We start from the raw sequence: 24,941 nt of genomic DNA on the forward strand, positions 1-24,941 counted from the left end.
GTGACGGGGGTTCAAATGCTGGAGAGGGGCGGAGCCACAAACAGCCCATAAGATTGGTTTAATTTCTAAGGGAATATACAAATTATTGATGCCAAGGACCCCAAAGCTCACAAACTTGGTCACTGAGTGTTTGTGTGTTAGGGTTAGAAAATGGGCGGAGCCAACACCAGTCAAATACATACCCGGGCAACGCCGGGTCATCAGTGGGTGAAGACAAATACAAATGTCACTGGGAAAATCAATGTAAACTGCAGCCATTCTTACACTGTTAATGGCAGGGTTCTTAAACTTTGCACAGTTGGTCAGTGGGTGACTGAGATTAATATTCAGAAAAGTGGGTGGAGCCTACAAAAGTGAATCAAACTTCACCTATTGCTTTTCAAGGGGAATATTTAATTGCTACCATTCTTGCACTGTTAATGGCACAAGCCTCAAACCTGGTACAGTTGGTTATTGGGTGACTAAGGTTCAAATTCAGAAAAGGGGGTGGAGCCACAAACAGCCAATCAGATTTTTTCATTTCAATGCAAATTATTGATACCAAAGACCGCAAAGCTCACAAACTTGGTCAGTAAGTAATTGTGTGTTAGGGTTAGAAAAAGTATCCGGAGCCAACACCAGCCAAATACATACCCAGGCAACGCCGGGCAATCAGCTAGAGATAAATTTGTCTCTAGTTGAATATGCCCATACTCTACAGGCCGATTCCCGCATGAGATCATCAGGGAATCGGGTGAGCCGCCGCGTCCCCCAAAATGTATGTAGTGTAGTGCATTTATACATTACCTGTCCTGTAGCAGCTTCCGCACGGTGTCCATCCATCTCGCCGGGTAACAGCCGCATACACGCTAGCAGCACATAGCGTCTGACGTCAGATGCTATGCGCTGCCTGCGTGTATGCGGAACCCGAAGAGATGGACGTAAACCGTGTGGAGGCTGACACCGGCAGGTAATGTATAAATGCACTACACTACATACATTTATACATTGCGGCGGCAGGGGTTTCATCATCTCGTTGCTCGTTCGCAATTCGCCCGCCGTACCGCCGCGCACCCAACCAACCAACTTCGGCCTGAAATGTTCCAGCATGAGTGATGGGTCGGGCATGCACTTGGCAGCACCAATTTTCATCCAATTCGATTATAATAATCGAATTGGATGGTCGATTGGTTGGTTGGTCAGCTAGTGTATTGCCCCCTTAAGATTTTTCCTGCCTGCGCGATCACGTTTTAATCTATCCTGGCTGGAAATTGATCACCGTAATGTTAAGCAGTCAGGTTGCGGAATAAATATCTGACATTCGATCGCAGTGATCACTTCTCCTGAGGAAAATCGACAAGTGTATGGGCAAGTGCATGGATGAGGTTGGTCAGAGTCAAAGATGAGGCCAGACAAGGCTTGTATTGTCAGGCCTGTTAGGACAACGCTGACAGATGCTCCCTAGTTTCATCTACTATGTAAACTCGGATCTGCTCCTAGAGACGGGACTTTCACTAAGGCTCAGCTCCAACCTGCCAATAATAAAGATGGCGGCCTATTGCAGAGCTATCAGTGTTTGCCCCAGAGAAAAATGGCGGCACCATCGCTCCTGAGTCACGCCCATATTGGCGCTGAGGCGGGTCTCCAGGAGACGGCGCTGTGTACCAGTAAACATAACCTTGGCAGGGGGCGGGGCTGCTGCCATGACTACGCCGGGGGCAGGAGGAGGTGTCACCCCGGTAACGGTGGCCTAGTGACTTGTGGTGGCAACCAGGGAAGGTAGAGGAGGCCGCAGAGGAGAGCGGAGGAGACACAGAGAGAACCATGTTCAAGAACACCTTCCAGTCCGGCTTCCTGTCCATCCTGTACAGCATAGGTAGCAAACCCCTCCAGATATGGGACAAAAAGGTGTGTATGCCTCTGTGTATAGTGTGTAATATGCTTGTGCTTGTCCATACATAGGAGCACACTGTGTATAGTGTGTACTGGAGGGAGATAAAGAGGACCATGGCAGAGGGGGTATGTATACCGTTATACCCTGCCATGTATATTATCATCTCTACAGCACATGCACCAATCAGCCACTACATTACAACCACTGACAAGTAACCTGTACAGGGGAGGGATGTAATAACCAGCATAGTGAATTGGCAGTTCTTGTAGGCAATGTGTTGGAAGCAGGATGAGTGATCTGAGTGAGTGACTTTGACAAGTACCAGATTGTGAAGGTAAACACTAGAGCTGCTGTAGCACAGATTGTGAAAAATGTGAGGCTGGTCATTATTATTTTTATTTAGTATTTATATAGCGCTGACGTCTTCCCCAGCGCTGTACAGAGTATATAGTTGTCACTTAACTGTCCCTCAGAGGAGTTCACAATCTAATCCCTACCATGTATCGTGTAGTGTATGGGATGGTTCACAATGGGGCGATTCTTCAGCGCTTTGCTGATCAACGGTGATCAACAAAGCGCTGCTACAATGTATCCCTATGGAAACATTCACACTGCAGCGGTTGGGATTTTGATTAATCGCCAATGCGCTGCATGTAGCGTTTTGCGGGCGATTGCTCTGTGATTTTTGTTATACTGAACGGGAATCACAAGTGCAAATTGTGCGGAATCGTGGCAAATCGTGAGATTTGGGCTGCTGAATCACGACCGCGGTAAATCACCCAATGCGAACCGGTGCTCCAACGAATTAACCTACACCGGCGAGCTAACCTACTTCCCATAGACTTTACTATCCCCTCCCCTTCCCTAACGCTTAACCCTCCTGCTATGCGTTTGTCACTGGATGTAGGAAGATTCGATGGGTAGGTTATTTCGTTGGCGCACCGGCCCTGAGTACGTGGTGTAGGGCCAATTTAGGGGGAAGCCAATTAACTTATCTGTATGTTTTTGGGATGTGGGAGGAAACCAGTGAGCCTGGACGAAACCCACACAGACACAGGGAGAACATACAATAGTTAGTGCCCTGCAAGGCAAGTGTGCTAACCACTATGCCACCGTGCTTCCCGAGACAGAGAGATGTCAGAACACACAGCGTCTTATCATAAAAGAAAATCAATGTTAAAGTTTGATACTCACCTCAGTAGAAGGAAGCTTTTGGATGATTTAGAGGCTTTTCTGATCCTCATCCATCCCACCGCTACTCACCGGGACCCTCTTCTTCTTCACGGCTGCGCTCCTGTCCGTTTACTAGTGCGGTTGCTTTTTGCAGGTGCAATGAATGCCTTGCAGTAGCACGGAGCCGCTTGTGCATGGAGGGAAAAGCCGTGCACAAGAGATTCTGTGGTACTGCGCAAGCATTGGCTGTCTGTGCAGCATGACGGCACTTGTACAAAGATGGGAGCGTGGCCGCCCAAACTTATAAAATAAGTTCAGAGGGTCCCAGCACTGGATTGGTGGGGTGGAGGAGGATGGGGCAAGCCTTTGGACTATTATGAGGCATCTCTCTTCCCTCCCTTTATTTTAAGCCACAGGTACACTGTAAGGCCTGGGAGTGCTTTTGCAACGCTACACCAGTGGATCCATATGGGGGTGATCACACACGTAGCGGTGCGATTGCAGAGCAGTCGCAAATCACTGCTTGCAGCATTTTGGGAGCGATCTCATCAGTGGCTGCAGTAGCGAAATCATCATCAGCAAGTGATGCAATGGTGCTCCAGGCAACAACCTGAAATGTCTTTAGCCAAAAACAGGCCTGCTGAAAAAAATGGGTGAAATACACAACCCAGAATCCCTGTCTTTATAAGCCAACTAACTAAATGGTACACAATGTATACAATCTGCCAAAATCTGAAACATATTCCAAGTCGTGGGCCAAATTGTCACAAATAAAGTGGCCTAACGTGTGTGTGTGTGTGTGTCCGGTCCTCCCCATCTCTAATCTTCCTGGCGGCCACTCACTTTATCCTGCATACCTCTGAATGCTTGTCATGTGATCGGAAGCTGGAGGTAATAGAAGGCAGTGATGGGCTTTAGCTACTTGGAATTTAAGTGGTAATCAAGATGATTACACCAGGTGTGACCAAGGCTTTGGAGTCGGAGTCGGGGCAATTTTGGGCACCCGGAGTTGGAGTCGGAGTCGTTGACTTCATAAACTGAGGAGTCGGGAGTCGGATAATTTTTGTACAAAATCCACAGCCCTGTTAAGTATTAGACTAAGGAGTCGGAGTCAAGGAGTCGGAGTCTGAGCCATTTTGGGTACCCGGAGTCGGAGTTTGAGTCGGAGTCATGGTTTCAGCAACTGAAGAGTCAAAGTTGGAGTGAGTCGGAAGATTCGGGGGGGGGGGGGGGGGAGGTTAACTTACCCATAAGTCCGTGGGATCCTCTGCATTCCATTCATGTCACAGGCGAAGTGTTGGCCGCGTTCCACTACTTGCTACGGCACTTCCCCCTCCCCGGCCGGAAATAGGAAGCGTGGTATTGATCGCTACTCTGGAGCCCATCACTGATAGAATGTGCAGCTGCTGAGAAGAACAGAAGTTACAAAAGGCAGCACTGGTGCAGATAAATATTACACTGCTCCGCTACTCTGCTACATGGGGAGAAGATAGTAGGGAAAGATGTGTGTTTTACCAGCCACATGGGGGGAGTTGGATCCAAAGAGGGTTGTTATTATTATTTAGTATTTATATAGTGCCGACCTCTTGTGCAGTGCCGTACAGAGTATATAGTCTTGTCACTTGGCTGTCCCTCAGAGGGGCTCACAATCTAGTCCCTACCATAGTCCTATGTTTATGTATGTATCATGTAATGTATGTATCGTAGTCTAGGACCAATTAGGGGTAAGGCCAATTAACTTATCTGTCTGTTTTTGGGATGTGGGAAGAAACTGGAGTGCCCAGAGGAAACCCACACGGGGAGAACATACAAACTCCTTGCAGATGTTGCCCAGACTGGGATTTGAACCAGGAATCCAGCACAGCAAGACGAGAGCGCTAACCACTACACCACCGTGCTGCCCATGGGTTGTTACTGCACCCAGGCTCAAACTGACAATGTTTTAACTAGAAACACTGTCATTCTCTGGATGGGAAGGCATGTGCTGTCATTTTTGACTGCTTACAATGATGCACATTTGAAGCTCTCTAGGGCCACATAAATCGGCATTAGGCCCGCGGCCCTGTGCTGTAGAGGGTAGGAATAATATGAGCGTAGATGATGATAAAGGAATGTGTTTATATCCCTGTGTACTATTTATACCTATAGCACATAAAGGTGCGAACACACAGACTACTTGTGTTGCCTGGCAGGATTAAGCTCATACATGTGTGTCCTTCAGCTACAGCCGAGCGATACGTATTGTTGCTATGGGGAGGAGAAAAGATGGCATGACCCATGATTGAGTGGCGTCCATGGCAGTGTATGGAAGGGAACAGTGTGCTGAGCCATCGCTGTGTCTTAAAGATCTGGCATGTTGGATCTCTAAGCAACTTTGGAGGACAGCTGTATGCATGCTAGATTCTTGGCCAACATGGTCCCCTCAGCTGTGTTCCATCTAACATGTATACATAACTTAAATGTACACGTATTCAATCACTGTTGCTCGGCAGGGATCAGGAATTGGTCCCTCAGGTGACAGGTCAGGGCCGATGCTGTGCAGACACATTCTGTTACTATGGATGGGGCGGAGGGACCGCCAGCGGCACTCAACGGAACGGGAGGAATGTGGCAATAGAATATGATTTTCGGCCAGTGTTCAGAAGATCTGTTAGGCTGGTTCACTCGCAGATGCAGCGGAGAGAGTTGGGAGCTACCGTACACAGACTAGATTCTCAGCAGAAGTGGTCTTTAGCAGCTGAGTTTAAAGTAGTGTGTGTATGAACCTTAAAATGAACCTGAAGGGAACATTTTTAATAAAAGTCAGATACTTCCCTTTAGTAGAGGAAAGCCTTTGTATAGCCCTGAGGCCTCCTCCATCATCCTCAAACCCACCGTCCAAGCACTTTGACCCTCTAAGTAAGTACAACAAGCGCTTGTCCATGTATGATAGCAGCTGCACTGCGCCTCTCGTGGCTTGGCCTCTTCCTCTGTGCCCGAGCATCGGTGGGGTTCAGAGCACCATGGGAAGCCTCTGGACCGTCCGCGGGCTTCCCTCTACCTTGGTTAGTATTTAAAGGATACCAGAGCTGAACTAGCTAAAAGAAACGGAGGAAGCAGGCATGTTCTGCAAGCTGTCCTGATGTTCACGGCTTTCCCGTTCTCATCTATTCCCCTCCTTTTCTACCTAAATACCCCCTGCAGCCTCTTCCAGTAGAACACTAGTGCGCAGGCACTGGCCTGGCTGCGTGCATCCTACATTAGGCTCCTGTGGCCGGGAGCGCACTGCGCATGCACATAGACAGGTCACTAAGGGCTAGTCTTGGCAGTCGTGGTTGAAGTTGGATATTAGAAAATTCATGGTGGAATGACGTATCAGTGCAGACCTTGGCCTGGATTGGTAAGGAAATGTTTGTCCAGCTAATGGGGGTCACTTACAGCCTGGAATGGGTGCTGAGGTGATGCTGGATAATTAAAGCAGGAGGATTAGCCATACTATGCCAGGGGAAAAAAAAACACATATATAAGTAGATAAATACTTGATCTACTTACATAACACATGTATTGTACTGTCCACGTTTTGATTTCAGTGAATTTTATATAGTAAATGAAGAGAATTCTGTTCCTGGTGGGACCCATATCTTTTGCCCACAGTTTGAGGCTAAATCCTGATGTAAATTCTTCCCTTAACATTTTTTCTTTTCTCCTCCAATCACCTCAGCCTTTCTTGTAAACACAAGTGAGCAGATGATCACGTTTCAGCTAGGCAACTAGGCAGGGAAATAAAGGGAAGAGGAGGAATATATTCTAGATAAAAAGAACCCCCAGCATGCAACTGAATGGCAATGGCTATTAAAGGGCCAGTGCTCCTAACGTATGTGATAACTCAAAACAATAACAGCAGAAAAAGTTTTAAATGCAGGATTAGCATCTTTATCACTTAATACACTTCAGACCAGTTGCTGTTGAAATTTGATTTTTATGGTGACAATCCCGCTTTTAAAGGGGGTGTCCCTAACTACAGTCCCCATGTGGGGAAATGTCTATGTGCTCTACAAGATTGACTCTGTATCCTTGTCATCTTCATCCAGGGGGAAATTCTGCTCCACTGACAAACTGGAGTTGGGGGTGCTGCCTAATGGAGGCTCAGTGATTATTTGAAGGGGAGTGCTGCCTGATGGTGAGTCAGTGACTATTTGGAGAGGGTAATGCTGACTAACTTGGGGGTAACTAAAGATTTGAAGGGTAGTTTGCTTCCAGGCAGGGGAAGGGGCTGCCTAATAAGCATCACTAGCTACTTGGAGGGGGCTGCTGCCTGATAAGGGATTTGAGAACCACTGATCTAGCATGTGAACGGGGCTTACATCGAACCAAACCCCACACTTATTCTTCAGAAATGCAGCCCAGAACCTTCAAAGAACCTCAACCATGCTTCACTGTTGCCTTCAGATGCAAATCCTTGTACCACTTTCCAATTGTTTGGAGAACAAACTGCTTTGGGTTACAGCCAGATTTGGACTCCTCAGTGAAGAGCACTAATTCCATATTTCTGCCCACCAGTTATGTTTTGTTCATAGGTCAGTCACTTGGCCTTATTTCTGCAAATAAGTTGTGGCAGAAATCCTCCATGAAGACCGTTACTGACCTGACAACTCTAGACTATAGATGGATGGAGTGTCCCTTTGATTTCTGCCAGGACTTATCCAATGGTGCCACTGACTGAAGGGAAGTCTGCATGATGTGTCTTACCTTCTGTACTAAGTTTCCTTTGGTGAGCACTGCATTTTCAGCCTTCTATATTGCCCAGTAGCCATTTGCTCCTGCAAAAGAGCTTGGACAACAAGTATTGAAACACCAAGAAACTTCTCTTAGTGAGAGACCGTGTTGATGAAGACTACCCCGTGTCTTGTTGCTGTGCGTAGTTTTCCCATTGTGTAAGGTTCAACTAGTTTATAGAGCATGGCGTTTCCTCACCCAGTTTTATGCCTTCTACTCAACTAATTATGTTTGATTTAATGATTGTGTTTAACCTACTTGTAATCATGATCATTAACCTCTATTTGGTATAATAGTGTAATCATGCACTGGACCATATTGCCTGGAAAATAAACGTGTGTAAAATCCTACCACACAAAGAATAGAGCAGAACTCTATCTTGCATTACACGTTATTTTGCTTACCATAGTTTAGTGAATCTACCAGGGCTGCGGAGTCAAAGTCTTGGAGTTGGTGCAATTTTTGGGTACCTGGAGTCGGGGGTTCCATAAACTCAGAGCTGTGGAGTCGGTAAAAAAATTCATCCGACTCCACAGTTTATGAATCCACTGACTCCAACTCCAATTCCAGGTACCCAAAATTGCTCCGACTCCACATTTTGGGTCCCTGGAGTCAGTCGGTGGTTTCAAAAACTGAGGAGTCAAAGTTGGATGATTTTTGTACCAACTCCACAGCTCTGGAAGGCCCTATATGACATGTAGAACATAACCTAGTTGACCACCTACAACAGTCTAAATATACAGTCAGGTCCATAAATATTGGGACATCGACACAATTCTAACATTTTTGGCTCTATACACAACCACAATGGATTTGAAATGAACACGATGTGCTTTAAAGAAAGTCTGAAGCCATATTAAAAATGGCTTTTCACCTTATATGCAGCAGGGGCATGATTGCCCCTCCTAAACCGCCGCTATCCCGTGGCATAATGAGAGGTCTTTACCCCCCAAATCCCCCCCTGCAAAATCCACAACTTTCTTGGTGTTGTATTTTGCTGCCCCTGTGCGCTTCCGTGTGAGGCAGGGCTATGGGCTGCAGCCCTGCCTCACACGCGTCTGTCAGCGGCGGATCTCCGCCTCTCCCCCGCCCCTCTCATCAAAGGCAGACTGAGAGCCCTGCCTCACACGGAAGCGCTCCCCGGAGGTAGCAGGGGGGATTTGAGGGGTAAAGACCCCTCATTATGCCGCGGGATAGCTGCGTTTTAGGAGGGGCAAACGTGCCCCTGCTGAATATAAGGTGAAAAGACATTTTTAATATGGCTTCAGACTCTCTTTAAAGAGAACCCGAGGTGGGTTTGAAGAATATTATCTGCATACAGAGGCTGGATCTGCCTATACAGCCCAGCCTCTGTTGCTATCCCAAACCCCCCTAAGGTCCCCCTGCACTCTGCAATCCCCCATAAATCACAGCCACGCTGCTGACAAACAGCTTGTCAGAGCTGGCTGTGTTTATCTCTATAGTGTCAGTCTGCTGCTCTCCCCGCCTCCTGCAGAACTCCAGTCCCCGCCTGCATCCCTTCCCTCCTTGCTGATTGGAGGGAAGGGAGGGGGGCAGGGACCGGAGCTATGCAGGAGGCGGGGGAGCAGCTGAGACTGACACTACAGATGTAAACAGAGCCTCACAGCACGGCTGTGATTTATGAGGGATTGCAGAGTGCAGGGGGACCTTAGTGGGGTTTGGGATAGCAACAGAGGCTGGGCTGTATAGGCAGATCCAGCCTCTGTATGCAGATAACATTCTTTAAACACACCTCGGGTTCTCTTTAAATGCAGACTGTCAGCTTTAATTTGAGGGTATTTACATTCAAATCAGGTGAAGGGTGTAGGAATTACAACAGTTTGCATGTATGCCTCCCACTTGTTAAGGGACCAAAAGAAATGGGACAGAATAAAAATCATAGATCAAATTTTCACAGTTTAATACTTGGTTGCAAATCCTTTGCAGTCAATTACAGCCTGAGGTCTGAATCGCATAGACATCTCCAGGCGCTGGGTTTCATTCCTGGAGATGCTCTGCCAGGCCTCTACTGCAACTGTCTTCAGTTCCTGCTTGTTCTTGGGGGCATTTTCCATTAGTTTTGTCTTCAGCAAGTGAAATGCATGCTCAATCAGATTCAGGTCAGGTGATAGACTTGGCCATTACATAACATTCCACTTCTTTCCCTTCAAAAACTCTTTGGTTGCTTTTGCAGTATGCTTTGGATCATTGTCCATCTGCACTGTGCAGCGTGGTCCAATGAGTTCTGAAGCATTTGGCTGAATATGAGCAGATAATATTGCCCGAAACACTTCTGAATTCATCCTGCTGCTTTTGTCAGTCACATCATCAATAAATACAAGAGAACCAGTTCCATTGACAGCCATACATGCCCACGCTTAGGACCATGAGCAGTTCCTTTCCTTCTCCATACTCTTCTCTTCCCATCACTCTGGTACACGTTGATCTTGGTCTCATTTGTCCATAGGATGTTGTTCCAGAACTGTGAAGGCTTTGTAAATGTCGTTTGGCAAACTCTAATCTGGCCTTCTTGTTTTTGAGGCTCACCAGTGGTTTACATCTTGTGGTGAACCCTCTGTATTCACTCTGGTGAAGTCTTCTCTTGATTGTTGACTTTGACAAAAACAGCAGGATGAATTCAGAAATGTTTCTGGACTTTGACCGGGGTTCTGGAGAAACCCACCACACAGAGAGAACATGAGTTCATGCAGACACTGTGCTAGGCCTGTTTTGGGCCCAGGGACCCCAGTCCTAGAAATATGAGGGGAGAAGCATGATGTCACCCCATCTGTGTCTGGTTGGGGACATGAGGTCCCAGGCCATTAGCGTACTGTCAGCCATCACTTACCAGCTGCCTCTTTCTCTACACAGGTGCGAAACGGACACATAAAGAGGATAACAGACAATGATATCCAGTCGTTGGTCTTGGAGGTGGAGGGAACGAACGTCAGGTGAGTGTGGGTGAAGTACGGATATGGTCCAGGCTATGGTATGATAGTCAGTGTGATGCAAATCTTTTCAGCTTGTGTGCCAATTTCATGCATGAAATGTAACCAATCAGATTCCCTTCCTAATGAAAATGATTGGTTCAGTTTCAAGCTACATACATTTGCATGAAATCTCTCTGATGATCAAGCATATTGTCTTCCTCTATTTCCCCAAGTCTACATAATCCTTGTACCCAGCATGCACCTATTCCTGACACTTTTAAAGGACAACTGTAGAGAGAAGTTTGTGGAGGCTGCCATATTTATTTCCCTTTAAACCATACCAGTTGCCTGGCATCCTTGCTGATATATAACACACGAGAAACAAGCATGTAGTTAATTGTCAGCTCTGGCAATATGTCGGAAACGCCTGATCTGCTGCATGCTTGTCCAGGGTGTATGGATAAATGGATTAGAGGCATAGGACCAACCTGATAGCCAGGCAACGGGGTATTGCTTAACCTCCTGAGCGTTCTGGACGAGCTGAGCTCGTCCAGAGACGCTGGAGGGTGCCGCTCAGGCCCTGCTGGGCCGATTTGCTCTAAATAAAAAGGAGCACACGCAGCTGGCACTTTGCCAGCCGCGTGTGCTACCTGATCGCCACCGCAGCGTGGCGATGCGCCGCTTGTAGCGGCGAAAGAGGGTCCCCCCAGCCGCCCGAGCCCAGCACAGCCGGACCAAACAGTTCCAGCCAGCGCTAAGGGCTGCATTGGAGGCGGCTGACGTCCATGACGTCACTCCGCTCGTCGCCATGGCGACGAGGAAAGCAGAACAAGAAGGGCCGCTCATCGCAGCCCTTCTTGTTACTTCTGATCGCCAGAGGCGATCAGACGTGTGGATTAGGAGCGCCCTCTAGTGGGCTTTCATGCAGCCAACTGAAAGTTGGCTGCATGAAATAGTTTTTTTTAATTAAAAAAAAAACGTCCGGTCGCCAGCCTGGCGATCTTAATAGAACGCCAGGCAGGTTAAAAGAAAATAAATACAGCAGCCTCCACATAGCTTTCGCTACAGTTGTCCTTTAAAGGACACCTGAAGTGAGAGGGATATGGAGACTGCCATATTTATTTCCTTTTAAACAATGCACATTGCCTGGCTGTCCTGGTGATATTTAATGCATCGATAGTGTCTGAGTCGCACACCTGAAAGAAGCGTGCGTCAAATCCAGTCAAACTCCAGAGAGAATCTCTGATTTATACAAGTGACAATGTACTCTAGTGCTCACAGGACCCAAATACAGCAAATAACTAAACCGACAGGTAATATTGCTCATGAGAGACTGATTTTGAAGTGACTGTTGAGCGCTATTGACAATTTCTTCTGTGTTAAAGAGGAGCTCTCCTCTGCCTGATTGTGCAGGCCTCCACTATAAAAAGTGCATTGTCTCAGCATGATAAATATTGGCCAATCAGAGAGGAACAGAGGTGTGGGAGGGGAAAACATGAGGGAAAGAGGCTTCAGCCAATCAGGCTGCATTTTAAGTCTGAGGGGAAAACAGAGAAGCAAAAAAGGACAACCTAGCATGCCCTGCAATTTTTTTTTGTGTACCAACTAAGAGTCAGGTAAACTGGGGAATGATCATTTATCAACAAGAAAAGTAATAGTGATTTTAACTTTTGGATTGCCTGGTTAGCATCCTTATTACTTGTTTACCAGATAAAAATAAAGAATTGATTTTTGATTTTATGCCCGACAGTTACACTTTAGATCTAAGGAGTACACTCCCTCATAAGTCGAGCGATCCAGCCGCTGAAGTGTATTGATATTTACAATTTTTATATTGCAACCAAACTGTATTCTGGTACATAGGAGGCGTGGATATTGAAGCAGCGCACTTGACTCTTTATAGTTAGTAATAACTAAACAGTGTTAAATACAATAGCAACAAGAACAATCAATCAAAATAGCACCGATAAATTCAGTGCACTAAACTGGGCTCACACACCGTTGATTGAAGAAGAATCTCTGCTTTACATGCTTGTTTAGGCAGTGGCGTAACTACAATTCTTGGGACCCCCCAGCGAAACCTTGATGGGACTCCCCAATGTTCACACCCCTTCCCTTGCTCCCCCTTGGTGCCCTTCATGGCCTTGGGGCTCATCACACAAGGGCCATAAAACAAGTGTGGCTATCATGATATTCACACCCATAACAAGTGTGGCCACAAAACCACCTGATCTGAAGTACAGTCCCCTGTATGGGATGAAGAGACAGTTAGTAGTTGGGGCCCCCACAGCTCTGGGCCCCCCTGCAATTACAGGCACTGCTCCCCTCTAGTTACACCCCTGTAAAAAGTATTAGGCCCCCGCACACTGGCATTGTGAACCTGCATTGCATTACCCTTTTTAACCACAAGGTGCCGCGAGTGCAATGTAAGTCAATGGAGCCTTGCACAGTTAGGGCCCTTTTACACTTAATCAGTTGCTCTCAGTAATAACTGAAAGAAAACTGATTTTCAAAGTAATGCCCATGTTTTCCTATGGCCTCTTTTACACTTAGTGCGTTTTAACTGAAATCTTTTTCACAATGCACTGCTATAAAAAAAAAAGTGTACCAACGCGCACTAACGCATACTAACTGATTAAGTTTTAAAAGGGCCCTTAATGTGGTGCGATGCACTGGAAGAATCCGACCTGTCACAAAGGGGGAGGGGCTATGCATATGACCTTGTGGCCGCATCATGGCACAAGATCATATAAAGCCTTATATCTGCGGTGCGATGCAGTGCTCGCATTGCACAAATCCAGTGTAAAACCGGCCTTAGAGGCAGAGGATCAGCAGGGCTGCCAGGCAATTGGCATTGTTAAAAAAAAAAAGAAGAAAGAAATAAGGCAACCTCCATAACACTCCCACTCCAGGTGTCCTTTAAAGGACAACTGTAACGAGAAGAATATGGAGGCTGCCATATTTATTTCCTTTTAAACAATACCAGTTAACCGGGAACAGCCCTGCTGATCTGTTTGGCTCCTGTAGTGTCTGAATCACACCATAAACAAGCATGCAGCTAATCTTGTCAGATATGACAATAATGTGAGAAACATCTGATCTGCTGCATGCTTGTTTAGTGTCTATGGCTAAAAGTATTAGAGGCAGAGGACTGCCAGGCAACTGATACTGCTTAAAAGGAAATAAATATGGCAGCCTCCATATAACTCTCGATTCAGTCGTCCTTTAAGAAACCCCCCACTGACGCATAACCTTTAAAAACCCGCTCTGTGATGCCTAACCTTAAGTGTTCTCCGCCACGAACCTGCCCGCTGCAAAAACTGCCAAAATCTTGGGCACCAATGGAGTGTAACAAACGATCCCAAAAACGTGACAAAGCATAGTGGACAAGAAGTCTTTAGGCTATTTGTGATCCGTTTTGCTGATAATTGTTCTGTACACTGGCTGCAAGTAAAGGACAAAGCTTTGTGCGTGTCAGAAGCTGTCATCACCCTGTATGCGCCCTTTCTTTTATATATTATTTGATCTCCAGCAGCATGCAGGCGTGAGGATGAATGATGATGGTTTATCACGATCACATGTGACCTCAGCCGCACAACGCTGCTGCTGCACATCCACCTCTCAGTCTGCGAAAATGATCTGCTGCAGCCTGATTACACAACCTGATAATGATATATATTTGTGTGGGCTGACGTCACCCTGACGCTGCAGCCGTCTGTCTGGGTCTCTTCTGATTGCCACTTTGGAGGACAGTAGCTGGATAAACATGGTCACACAAGGTCACACAAGGAAGAGAAACTGTGGGGACAGCTGGGTTGAAATGCTGGAAGGGGGGATACCTGGGTACCAGAAGTGTAGCAGTAATGTTCTGTGTAATGAAGGGAGCAAAACTACCTCACCAACCAAAGAATCCTGGGCACTGCCACAAGCTCCTTTATTATTATTTAGTATTTATATAGCGCCAACATTTTCCGCGGCGCTGTACAGAGTATATTGTCTTGTCACTTAACTGTCCCTCAGAGGGGCTCACAATCTAATCCCTACCATAGACATATGTCACTCGCCAACCTTTTGTTATTTTTAAACGCTCTCTAAAAATTCATTTGTTCCGACAAGCATATGTGCTACCTTAAGCCACTTCCCTTTGTCCTAAGACCAAATTGCAGTCCTACCATATGCAATTCATTTTTTCACCTGACTTTTCTCCCAGGAGATAATTTTTCATCTTTGATTTAAAGGGACACTTAAGTCAAACAAAAAAAATGAGTTTTACTCACCTGGGACTTCCAATAGCCCCCTGCAGCTGTCAGGTGCCCTCGTCGTCTCCCTCCGATCCTCCTGGCCTCGCCGGCAGCCACTTCCTGTTTCGGTGACGGGAGCTGACAGGCTGGGGACGCGAGTGATTCTTCGCGTTCCTGGCCACAGTAGCGCCATCTATGCTGCTATAGCATATATCATATACCATATAGCAGCATAGAGGATGCTAATGTGTCTGGGAACGCGTCCCCAGCCTGTCAGCTCCTGTCACCGAAACAGGAAGTGGCTGCCGGCGGGGCCAGGAGGATCGGATGGAGACGGCGAGGGTACCGGACAGCAGCAGGGGGCTCTTGGTAGCGCTAGGTGAGTAAAACTCATTTTTTTTGTTTGACTTAAGTGTCCCTTTTAAAATAACTTTTCAACACATTTCAACTAAAAAAGTACCAAAAAGTAGGTGAAAAAGTACTATCAAAATTATCTTGAGTATTTTCTTGCTCTCTGGTGGCTTAAAAGGCATTTTATTGACAAGTTCAAAAATATCACTTAGGAGAAAACTCAGGTGAAAAAGTGAATTGCATATGGGCCACTGCCTTTTATATATTTTATCGTATACTTGTATACTTATATACTTATATACCTCCTCTTGTTTCCCCCCCATTCCCTTTAGATTGTAAGCTCGCAAGGGCAGGGCTCTCTCCCCCTTTTGTGTCTTGGAAATCATAATACATTTTATTCATCATGTTATTTTTATCACTGTCATTACCACTTCTGTAGTTTGTATTCTGTATGCTGTATCATTTTTTGTATTTTGTCACTAATTATGTATCTTGTATATTAGCGTACACCATTGTCTGTATTATTATGTACCCCATGTTTGTTCCTTACTTTGTACAGCGCCACGGAATATGTTGGCGCTTTATAAATCAATAATAATAATATGTCTATGTATTTATTGTGTAGTGTTTGTATCGTAGTCTAAGGCCAATTTAGAGTGAAGCCGATTAACTCATCTGTATGTTTTTGGGATGTGGGTGGAGACCAGAGTGCCCGGGGGGAAAACCCATGCAGACACAAGGAGAACATGTAAAAACTCAGTGTAGATAGTGCCTTGGTGGGACCCAGCAGTACAAGGCGAGAGTGCAACCACTACACCTCTGTGCTGCCCACATTGAACATTTGTGGTTCCAGGATGACCATATCAGGTCTTTTTGGCATGGGCATTGGCAATGTCTTGGTTTAACACGCCTTTTTTGGCACAGGGCTCTACTTTTCATAAGAAAGAAGTATCATTAGTGAAGTATGACTAAAGTAAGGGGAAAGGTTTGATTGAATGACCTGTAGGCTTAGTGTTATGCGATGATATGGGTTATGGTTAGTTGATGACTAGCAGGGTTCATGAAAAATAAGGCTGGTTTAGTGTTAGGTGACCAATAGGGTTATGATTAGCGGTTGATGAGAAGGGTTAGGAATAAGGAGGGTTTGGCTTGGCTTTTAGCATCTCTGCCTTGGGTGCTGGAGGACCTTGTGCTGGTTGGAGGTCAGTATGGATGGTTTGGGATACAGGTGACCAGCAGAGTTTGGTCTTGGGGACAATAAAGAGAGTTAGTTTGAAGCCAAAAATGAAATTAAAGGACAACTGAAGTGAGAAGAATATGGAGGCTGCCATATTTATTTTCTCAACCAGTTGCCTGGCAGCCATGTTGAACTATTTGGCTGCAGTAGTGCCCGAATCACACCAGAAACAAGCATGCAGCTAATCTTGTCAGATCTGACAATAATGTCAGAAACTCCTGGTCTGCTGCATGCTTGTTCAGGGTCTATGGCTAAAAGTATTAGAGGCAGATGATCAGAAGCATAGCCAGGCAACTGGTATTGCTTAAAAGGAAATAAATATGGCAGCCTCCATATCCCTCTCGCTTCAGTTGTCCTTTAAGGTCAATTCTCTGCAAAATCCCATGCCATAAAGGTATACTGTAGGGGTCGGGGGAAAATGAGTTGAACTTACCCGGGGCTTCTAATGGTCCCCCGCAGACATCCTGTGCCCGCGCAGCCGCTCACCGATGCCCTGGCCTCGCCCCCGGTTCACCTCTGGAATTTCAGACTTTAAAGTCTGAAAACCACTGCGCCTGTGTTGCCGTGTCCTCGATCCCGCTGATGTCACCAGGAGCATACTGTGCAGGCCCAGTATGGTCTGTTCCTGCGCAGTACGCTTCTGGTGACATCAGCGGGAGTGAGGACACGGAAACGCAGGCGCAGTGGTTTTCAGACTTTAAAGTCTGAAATTCCAGAGGTGAACTGGGGGCGAGGCCGGAGCTTCGGTGAGCGGCTGCGCGGGCACAGGATGTCTGCGGGGGACCATTAGAAGCCCCGGGTAAGTTCAACTCATTTTCCCCCGAACCCCCCCCCCCCCTACAGTATCCCTATAAAGTCCCTTCCCCAGTAGTACACATACTGCAGCATCAGTGCTGTACTCTGATAGGTCTGATGGACGCTAATGCCTGAATGAATGCTGGATAGGGAACTCTGGAGCATACTGTATCAGACTTGCGATGGTGACATGCATGGCATTGAGGTGATGTCACTTTCTGTGACACCCTGTGCATATCTGCTGTGCTATGGTTGTTGTTGTCCATAGCAACGTTCTAATAGATCAATAATTTCTCATTCCAGTACTACATACATCACATGTCCGGCTGACCCCAAGAAAACACTAGGGATAAAACTCCCCTTCCTAGTGATGATCATCAAGAATCTAAAGAAGTACTTCACGTTCGAGGTGCAGGTGAGGCCTCCACTTGTGTAGCGAAATATGCCCCTCTCACTGCGGGGCGATAGAAGGCTGCTGTGAGAAAGAGGCATTGTTTCCCCATATTGAATGGAGAACACGACTGGGAAACCTGAACTTTGGCTCTCCTATAGGCCGATAGAGGGTGAAACATGGACACGTATTTATTCTGAGCCTAGCAAACGCTTTTGTGTTCTTTGCAGGGCTTCTCAGGGGGGTAGTCTTACATCCAGTCACTAAGGTCTGCAGTTTGCTCTGCATAAAGTGGACTTTGGCAAAGGAGCATTTAAGTGGACCTCAACTCTTGCAAGGAAAACGGAGAAATCCTGTATGTATTTAGAGAGTATAGCCTAATCTAATTCCCCCTCATCTGTGACTACTGTGATTTTATCTCTCAGCTGTGTCCGCTCAGGAATCTCTTCTGCCACGTCAGGGCTGTGGAGTCGGTACAAAAATCTTATGACTCCAACTCCTCAGTTTATGAAACTCCAACTCCGGGTACCCAAAATGGCCCGGACTCAGACTCCTCGACTCCGACTCCTTAGTCTAATACTTAAAGTGGACCCAAATTAAAAAAACTAGATTTCAGAAATAAAATCTATTTTCTAAATTATAATAATAAATAGCAGCCTTTTTTCAGCGGCATGATGACAAACATAAAATATTTTACATTTCTTGGAGGAACCCCTCCCTTCCATTCATATTGCCGGGACAGAATCCGGCAATCTGGTGGAGTAGGAGGTGTCCGGCAATGGAGGAATTGCTAATGGCTGCCTCCAGTATAACCCTAGTTATGAAAAGAGAAGGGTGAAAAGCATGCACTGAAATGCTCATAGGCTTGAAGGAGTATTTATCTTTGTATGTGTCACAGTAGTGCACCTAAATATTTTGAATTAAAAAAAATGTTTGGTTTGGGTCCGCTTTAACAGGGCTGTGGATTTTTTACAAAAATCATACGACTCCTCTGTTTATGAAATCAACGACTCCCGACTTCTGGGTGCCAAAAATTACCCCGACTACTCGACTCAAACTCCGACTCCATAGCCCTGGTCAGAGTAGCTAATTTGTAAACACGTGATGTTAACAATATGTCTGCTTCCATGAAAGCAGGAAGTAGGCACACTGCAGATTTATTGCAGGTCTTGTATCAGCTGTAAGCTGTAAGAAATGTTTTTTTTTTTTTAAAGTGGACCTGAACTCAGAACTTCTCTCTGCTTTAAAAGAAACACAACAGCATAATAACCTTTAAGCAAAAAACATTTCTTTGTTACAGCTGATACAAATCCTAAAATAAATCTGCACAGTTTCTACTTCCTGATTCATGGAAGCAGACATATTGTTTACAGCCTGTGCTTTCAAATGAGCTTATTTGCCATAGGCAGTCATGTGACATGGGGGCAGATCAAATAACAACTAGTGAGGAGGGGGAATTACACAGAATAAACTCTTTAAATCCATACAGTGTGCATTTCTGTTATGTTTTCCTTCTGTCCTGTACAATAATTCAGGTCCACTTTAAAGGTTGTTATGCTGTTGCTTATCTTTCAGAGCAGAGTGGAAGTTCTGAGTTCAGGTCCACTTTAACTCTGCTTGTCACTTCCTGGTTCTCTGTGTCATATGATGCAGATTAGTCAGTGACATAACAAGGAAGTCCTAAGAATTTCCTGCCCATCTCTAAACATGAGGGTCAGGAAAGCAAAAGTCAGGGTCTACAATGAGTTGCTACGTACAACTCCAAGCCTGCAATAATGTAGGTTCTGTTAAAAGGCCACATTGGAAAGTCATGTAATTTTTGTGCACATTCACTAAGTAAACCTTTTTGTAAATGCAGTATGACACAAACAGAGGGCTGTACAGACTTGTGTGAGTTGTGGGTAGTAGAGGTTGATTCAGTCGGGGTGTGCCCTGTTGTTACAGGTATTGGATGACAAAAATGTTCGACGGAGGTTTCGGGCGAGTAATTATCAGAGCACAACACGTGTAAAACCGTTTATCTGCACGATGCCCATGAGATTAGACGATGGCTGGAATCAAATTCAGTTTAACCTGTCAGATTTCACCCGCCGGGCGTATGGAACAAACTACATTGAGACCTTGCGTGTACAGGTATGTCCTTCTCCAATGTGCTTGTGAACAACTGGCTTTGTGTATATAGCATATGTAAGACCACATACATGATCAATAATATACTGTACACCTACAGCACTAGACCACCAGGAAAGCCACATAGTGGAGGGAGAGGGGCCACTAGAAACTAGGGAACTGTATAGGAAATGGAGGGGGCCAGTAGACACCAGGGATCTGTATAAGGGAAGGAGGCCACTTGAAACCATAGAACTGTATAGAGAAGGGAGGCCACTAGGCACAAGGGAAATGTATAGGAGAGAGGGAGGCCAGTAGACACCACAGAACTGTATAGGGGAGGGATGTCCACTAGACACTAAGGAAATGTATAAGGAAGAGAGGCCACTAAGCATGAGGGAACTGTATAGGGGAGAGAAGGGTCCATTAGACACCAGGAAACGGTATGTAGGAGGAAGGTCCACTAGACACCAGGGAACTGTATAAGGGAGATTGGTGGCCACTAGACATTGAGGTTGATCTGCTACTTGGTCCTAGTTTTCAGTTTTGGCCCACTGTGTATTTGAGTTTGACACCCCTGCCCTAGAGAGACACAACGCTCCGCCTCACACGTCCTACACATAGACATCGCACCATAAACAAGACTTTTATTAGTAAAAAATGTTCTGGGCTTTCTCTTCCTAAGATCCATGCAAATTGCAGAATCAGACGAGTCTACTTCTCAGACCGGCTCTACTCCGAGGATGAACTTCCAGCAGAGTTCAAGCTGTATCTTCCAGTACAAAACAAGGCAAAAGTGAGGAACCCTTCATAATACCCCCTTCCCTCAATGTAACCTTGTGCTCCCAGAATTCTCCACTTCAATGTGTTGACATTTATTGCTGCCCACCATTCCTAATGTCCATTCAGATACCTGTATACCTTGCTTTCCTGTTATCCTCACAGCACTCCTTTTGTGGGTGTATTTCTCTGGTACTGCTTCTCTATCTCTAGGTGTAGTCTACTAGTGCATATGTGACTGCCTGAAGGTAGCCGTACACAGATCTGCCCAATCAGATTCTGGTCAGTCACTCTTTCACTTTTTTTTTTTCTTTTTTAAATAAAAATATATTATGTTAAAATCGACCTAGGGTCGGTCAAAGACAGCCAAAATAAAAGTTCATTCCTGTGCAGATTAGTAAAAAAAAAAATGTTTTATACTGCACAATTTAATTTATTAATATTTAATATTTATATAGCGCCGACATCTTCTGCAGCACTGTACAGAGTATATTGTTTTGTCACTGACTGTCCCTCAGAGAGGTTCACAATCTAGTCCCTACCATAGTCACATGTCTGTGTGTATCGTGCAGTGTATGTATCATAGTAGCCAGTTAACTTGTGTATGTTTTTGGGATGTGGGAGGAACTGAAATGCCCGGAGGAAACCCACACAGACACGGGCAGAACATACAAACTCCGTGCAGATGGTGTCTTGGCTGGGAGAAAATCTTGATTTTTAGCCCGATATCGATCAGATTGCACCCTCAATTTTGATTCACCCTCGATTTGATTTAAGAATCAAATCTAAAAGGTCGATTTAACATCGACAAGTGTATGTCGCTCTGACTTACAACCTACAACTAGTCCTGTCTGCAGCTGTTACTTCTCTAGCAGTAGCTCCCTGTTACCCTCCCATCCCCACTGCTGTCATCCTCCTCCTCTGTGATACTATAAAGTTATATCCCACTTCCTCTGAAGAACACGCAATCCCTTCAGTTTTGCTCCATACACTGCAGGACTTTAATGATAAACGTTATTTCAGGTTGCTTGCCTTGTGGTTGCACGCATACACATTCCAGTGTAGGGATGACCAATGAGATGCAAACATTTCCGAGTTCATGCAGGATTATGTAATGCAAATGTTGTTTACAGCTTGAAAATGGGCCAATCAATTTAAACTTTGGTGGGACTTGATTGGTCCATTTTCAAGCTTGCCTACATTTGTATACAAAATGTACATAATTCTGCATGAACAGGGAAATAGTGGCATCTCATTGATCGTCTCTATTCCTGAGTGTTCCTAACAGAATGCTAGATGGGGGATTGCTAGCGATCAGCAAAACGCTACCAAAGCGCCCAATGTGAACTAGCCCTTAGGGGGTTTTGGAAATTGAAAGCCTGCAGCAAATGTAAAGATCAATTTTACCAACATTACACTGAAAACCATAACATATATCCCTGTATTATAGTAATTTTATAGAAAGTGGAATTTCACTTTAAAGAGAATCTGTATTGTTAAAATCGCACAAAAGTAAACATACCAGTGCGTTAGGGGACATCTCCTATTACCCTCTGTCACAATTTCGCCGCTCCTCGCCGCATTAAAAGTGGTTAAAAACAGTTTTAAAAAGTTTGTTTATAAACAAACAAAATGGCCACCAAAACAGGAAGTAGGTTGATGTACAGTATTTCCACACATAGAAAATACATTCATACACAAGCAGGCTGTATACATCCTTCCTTTTGTATCTCAAGAGATCATTATACACAGGCAGTGTGCATAGAGGGGCCAGGAGGGGGGAGATGCATCACAGAACCACAACACTGAAGAACTTGGCAGCCTTCCAGACACAGGCTGACAAGTCTGACAAGAGAGAGATAAGTTGATTTATTACAGAGATGGTGATAGTAGAACGTGCTGCAGTAAGCCAGCACACATTAGAATAGCTTTTGGAACTTGTAGGATGATAAAAAACAGGATGCAATTTTTGTTACGGAGTCTCTTTAAAGGGACTCTGTAACAAAAATGTCTTTGTGTTTTCTACCATCCTACAGGTTCCTAAACCTATTATAATGTGCTCTGGCTTACTGCAGCACTTTATACTATCACCATCTCTGTAATAAATTAGCTTATCTTTCCCCTGTCGGACTTGTTGTCCTGTGTCTGGAAGGCTGCCAACTCTTCAGTGTGATCTGCTATGCATGCCCCCTCTATGCACACTCCCCTGTGTGTGTGTGTGTGTGTGTTATTTACATTAGCCAGCTTTTCTTTGCTCTCTTATCTTTTACAAGCTGGATAAATCCTCTGTTCACATACTGATGAGTCACATACTGCAGAATTACAGACAACCGGGCCGAGCTGTCTGCAAGAGTAAACAAATAATCAGCTTGTAATGCTGGGAATACACGGTTCGTTTTTGCCTTCGTTTAAACCTTCGTTTCGATTGTGCCTTTTGTCCTTTTCGATCCCGAAATAATCAGTCATACGGTTAATATCACCACCCACGGTTTCGTTTTTTTTTCCGATTCTGATGGTTTCGTTTTTCCAATGATCGAAGGCTGCAAAGAAACGAAACGAAAATCCCTTTTTACAGGGACGGACTAGCATAAACGAATATATAATCGATCTGAACAGCCATCAAGCCTACCAATGGCTCGATTAGATGGATAAAGAGAGATAATATCAAACATGTTCGATCACTAGTCGTTCGTTTTTGGGGTCTATTAATCGAAACTATAATGAGATTATGACTATTTTCACATACGTTTTCAACACTCGATTCGTTTACCGAACGAATCGAAGGTTTAAACGAAGGCAAAAACGAACCGTGTATTCCCAGCATTACTCTTCAGTGAGCTGCAGGGGGAAAGGAACACACAAATGATCTCTTGAGATTCAAAAGGAAGGCTGTATACAGCCTGATTGTGTATGGATGTATTTTCTATGTGTGGACATACTGTACATCAACCTACTTCCTGTTTTGGTGGCCATTTTGTTTGTTTACAAACAAACTTTTTAAAACTATTTGTGACTACTTTTAATGCGACGGGGAGCGGCAAAATTGTGACAGAGGGGAATAGGAGATGTCCCCTAACGCACTGGTATGTTTACTTTTGTGTGATTTTAACAATACAGATTCTCTTTAAAGTGTACCTGCGACGAGTAAAAGAAAAACAAAACAAAAAACTATCCATACTTGGGGCTTCCTCCAGCATACAGGCTGATCGCTCCCTCACCATCTTCCCAGGCTGTCTAGATCCTCCGCTAGGCAGGCTGGTAATTCTGCAAGTTGGCGCAGGCACAGTCCCGCCGGACGTTTCCCCTGTCGTACTCTCATTGCCGGCCACACGCAGTATGCCCCAACTTGCAGAATTACCAGCCTGCCATAACGGAGGATCCAGGGGGCATGGGAAGACTGAGGGACCAGAGGCTGATAGTTATTTTCTTTACACAGCACCATTTGCCTGGCTGTCCTGCTGATTCTCTGCCAGATCAAATGTCTGACAAAAATCTGACATCTGTGCCAGGTCTGCCCCCCTCCTAGCAGTGTTTTTCTACAGTATATGCGCTAATGTCGTGTTCTTAGGCCCTATTCACACTGAATGCTGAAAAACAGATGTGGTTCAACTGTTCCATAGCAGTGTATTGTGAAAAGCTTTCAGTTAAAATGCAATCAATGTGAACTGACCCATAAGGAAACATGGACACTGGGCTACACATCAGTTGTCCGTTCAGTTATAACTGACAGCAACTGATTCAGTGTGACTATTTATAGCTTCCTGACGCTCTGCCTGCTAGCTTTGCACTGAAACTCTCTGGTACTTTGACTTATTCCTGTACTGTGCTGGCCACATCACTAATGATATCCTTTTGTGTGTTCTTTTTCAGCAATGAGCCTGATTCAGTAGCGGCAGCTCCTCTTCTCCTGGGATAGTGTTTTATACAGTTTACTTCTCTGCATCTCATTTCTAAGTTATGAAGACTTTCTGGCCACGTTTAACTCCAGCCCTTTATTTTTTGTATTAAATATGATGTTGCCACCATGAGTCTCCTGTAATGTCAGAAGCTGCGGTGCAAGCATGGAAATAATGCTGATGGAAACAGATGTCTGGATTTAAAGGGACTCCGAGCACCTCTCATGGGCATGCCTTTAAGACTCCGACCAGTACTGCAAAGTACTTAAAGATGCACACAGTTCTGTAGCTTGGGTTCTCCTCTTTCATTTGATGCCTGAATCGCCGTTGTACACCAAATGGTTTTCGTTTGATTTCAATTTAAAAATCGCGGCTGCTATCTTGGCTATGTTATAACTTCCGGGTCACCC

The 24,941-nt window shown here is 45.3% G+C and overlaps 2 protein-coding genes across 4 annotated transcripts in view; one reads left to right on the forward strand and one right to left on the reverse strand.

Annotated features, from left to right (window-relative positions):
* The window catches only part of LOC137517851 (uncharacterized), a 74,095-nt gene extending 69,715 nt beyond the window's left edge, over positions 1–4,380 (reverse strand). For both annotated transcript variants that reach the window (XM_068234914.1, XM_068234913.1), the window contains exon 1: positions 4,294–4,380. In XM_068234914.1, coding sequence (XP_068091015.1) covers positions 4,294–4,328 — 35 coding nt within the window. In that variant the 5' untranslated portion in view covers positions 4,329–4,380. The remainder of the gene's footprint in view (positions 1–4,293) is intronic.
* On the forward strand, positions 1,649–24,663 carry CFAP20 (cilia and flagella associated protein 20). Of its 2 annotated transcripts, XM_068234912.1 has the most exons (6): positions 1,651–1,887; positions 10,673–10,752; positions 17,659–17,770; positions 19,691–19,879; positions 20,541–20,651; positions 24,506–24,663. In XM_068234912.1, the coding sequence occupies exons 1-6, from the start codon at positions 1,804–1,806 to the stop codon at positions 24,509–24,511; spliced, it is 582 nt and encodes a 193-aa protein (XP_068091013.1). In that variant the 5' UTR covers positions 1,651–1,803; the 3' UTR covers positions 24,512–24,663. The 2 variants fall into 2 exon arrangements, with proteins under 2 accessions (XP_068091011.1, XP_068091013.1); XM_068234910.1 differs by lacking the exon at positions 24,506–24,663 and having other exon boundaries at positions 1,649–1,887; positions 20,541–20,684.
* The last annotated feature ends 278 nt before the right edge of the window (positions 24,664–24,941 follow it).

The sequence above is a fragment of the Hyperolius riggenbachi genome, chromosome 5 (assembly GCF_040937935.1).
Source record: "Hyperolius riggenbachi isolate aHypRig1 chromosome 5, aHypRig1.pri, whole genome shotgun sequence".
Taxonomy (NCBI): Eukaryota; Metazoa; Chordata; class Amphibia; order Anura; family Hyperoliidae; genus Hyperolius; species Hyperolius riggenbachi.

Bases quoted from the DNA above. Each gene is read 5' to 3' on its own strand.
- CFAP20 (XM_068234910.1), top strand. From the start codon at position 1,804: ATGTTCAAGAACACCTTCCAGTCCGGCTTCCTGTCCATCCTGTACAGC. The intron at 10,753-17,658 runs GTGAGTGTGGGT...TTCTCATTCCAG, and splicing joins GTGGAGGGAACGAACGTCAG to TACTACATACATCACATGTC. The intron at 17,771-19,690 runs GTGAGGCCTCCA...CTGTTGTTACAG, and splicing joins ACTTCACGTTCGAGGTGCAG to GTATTGGATGACAAAAATGT.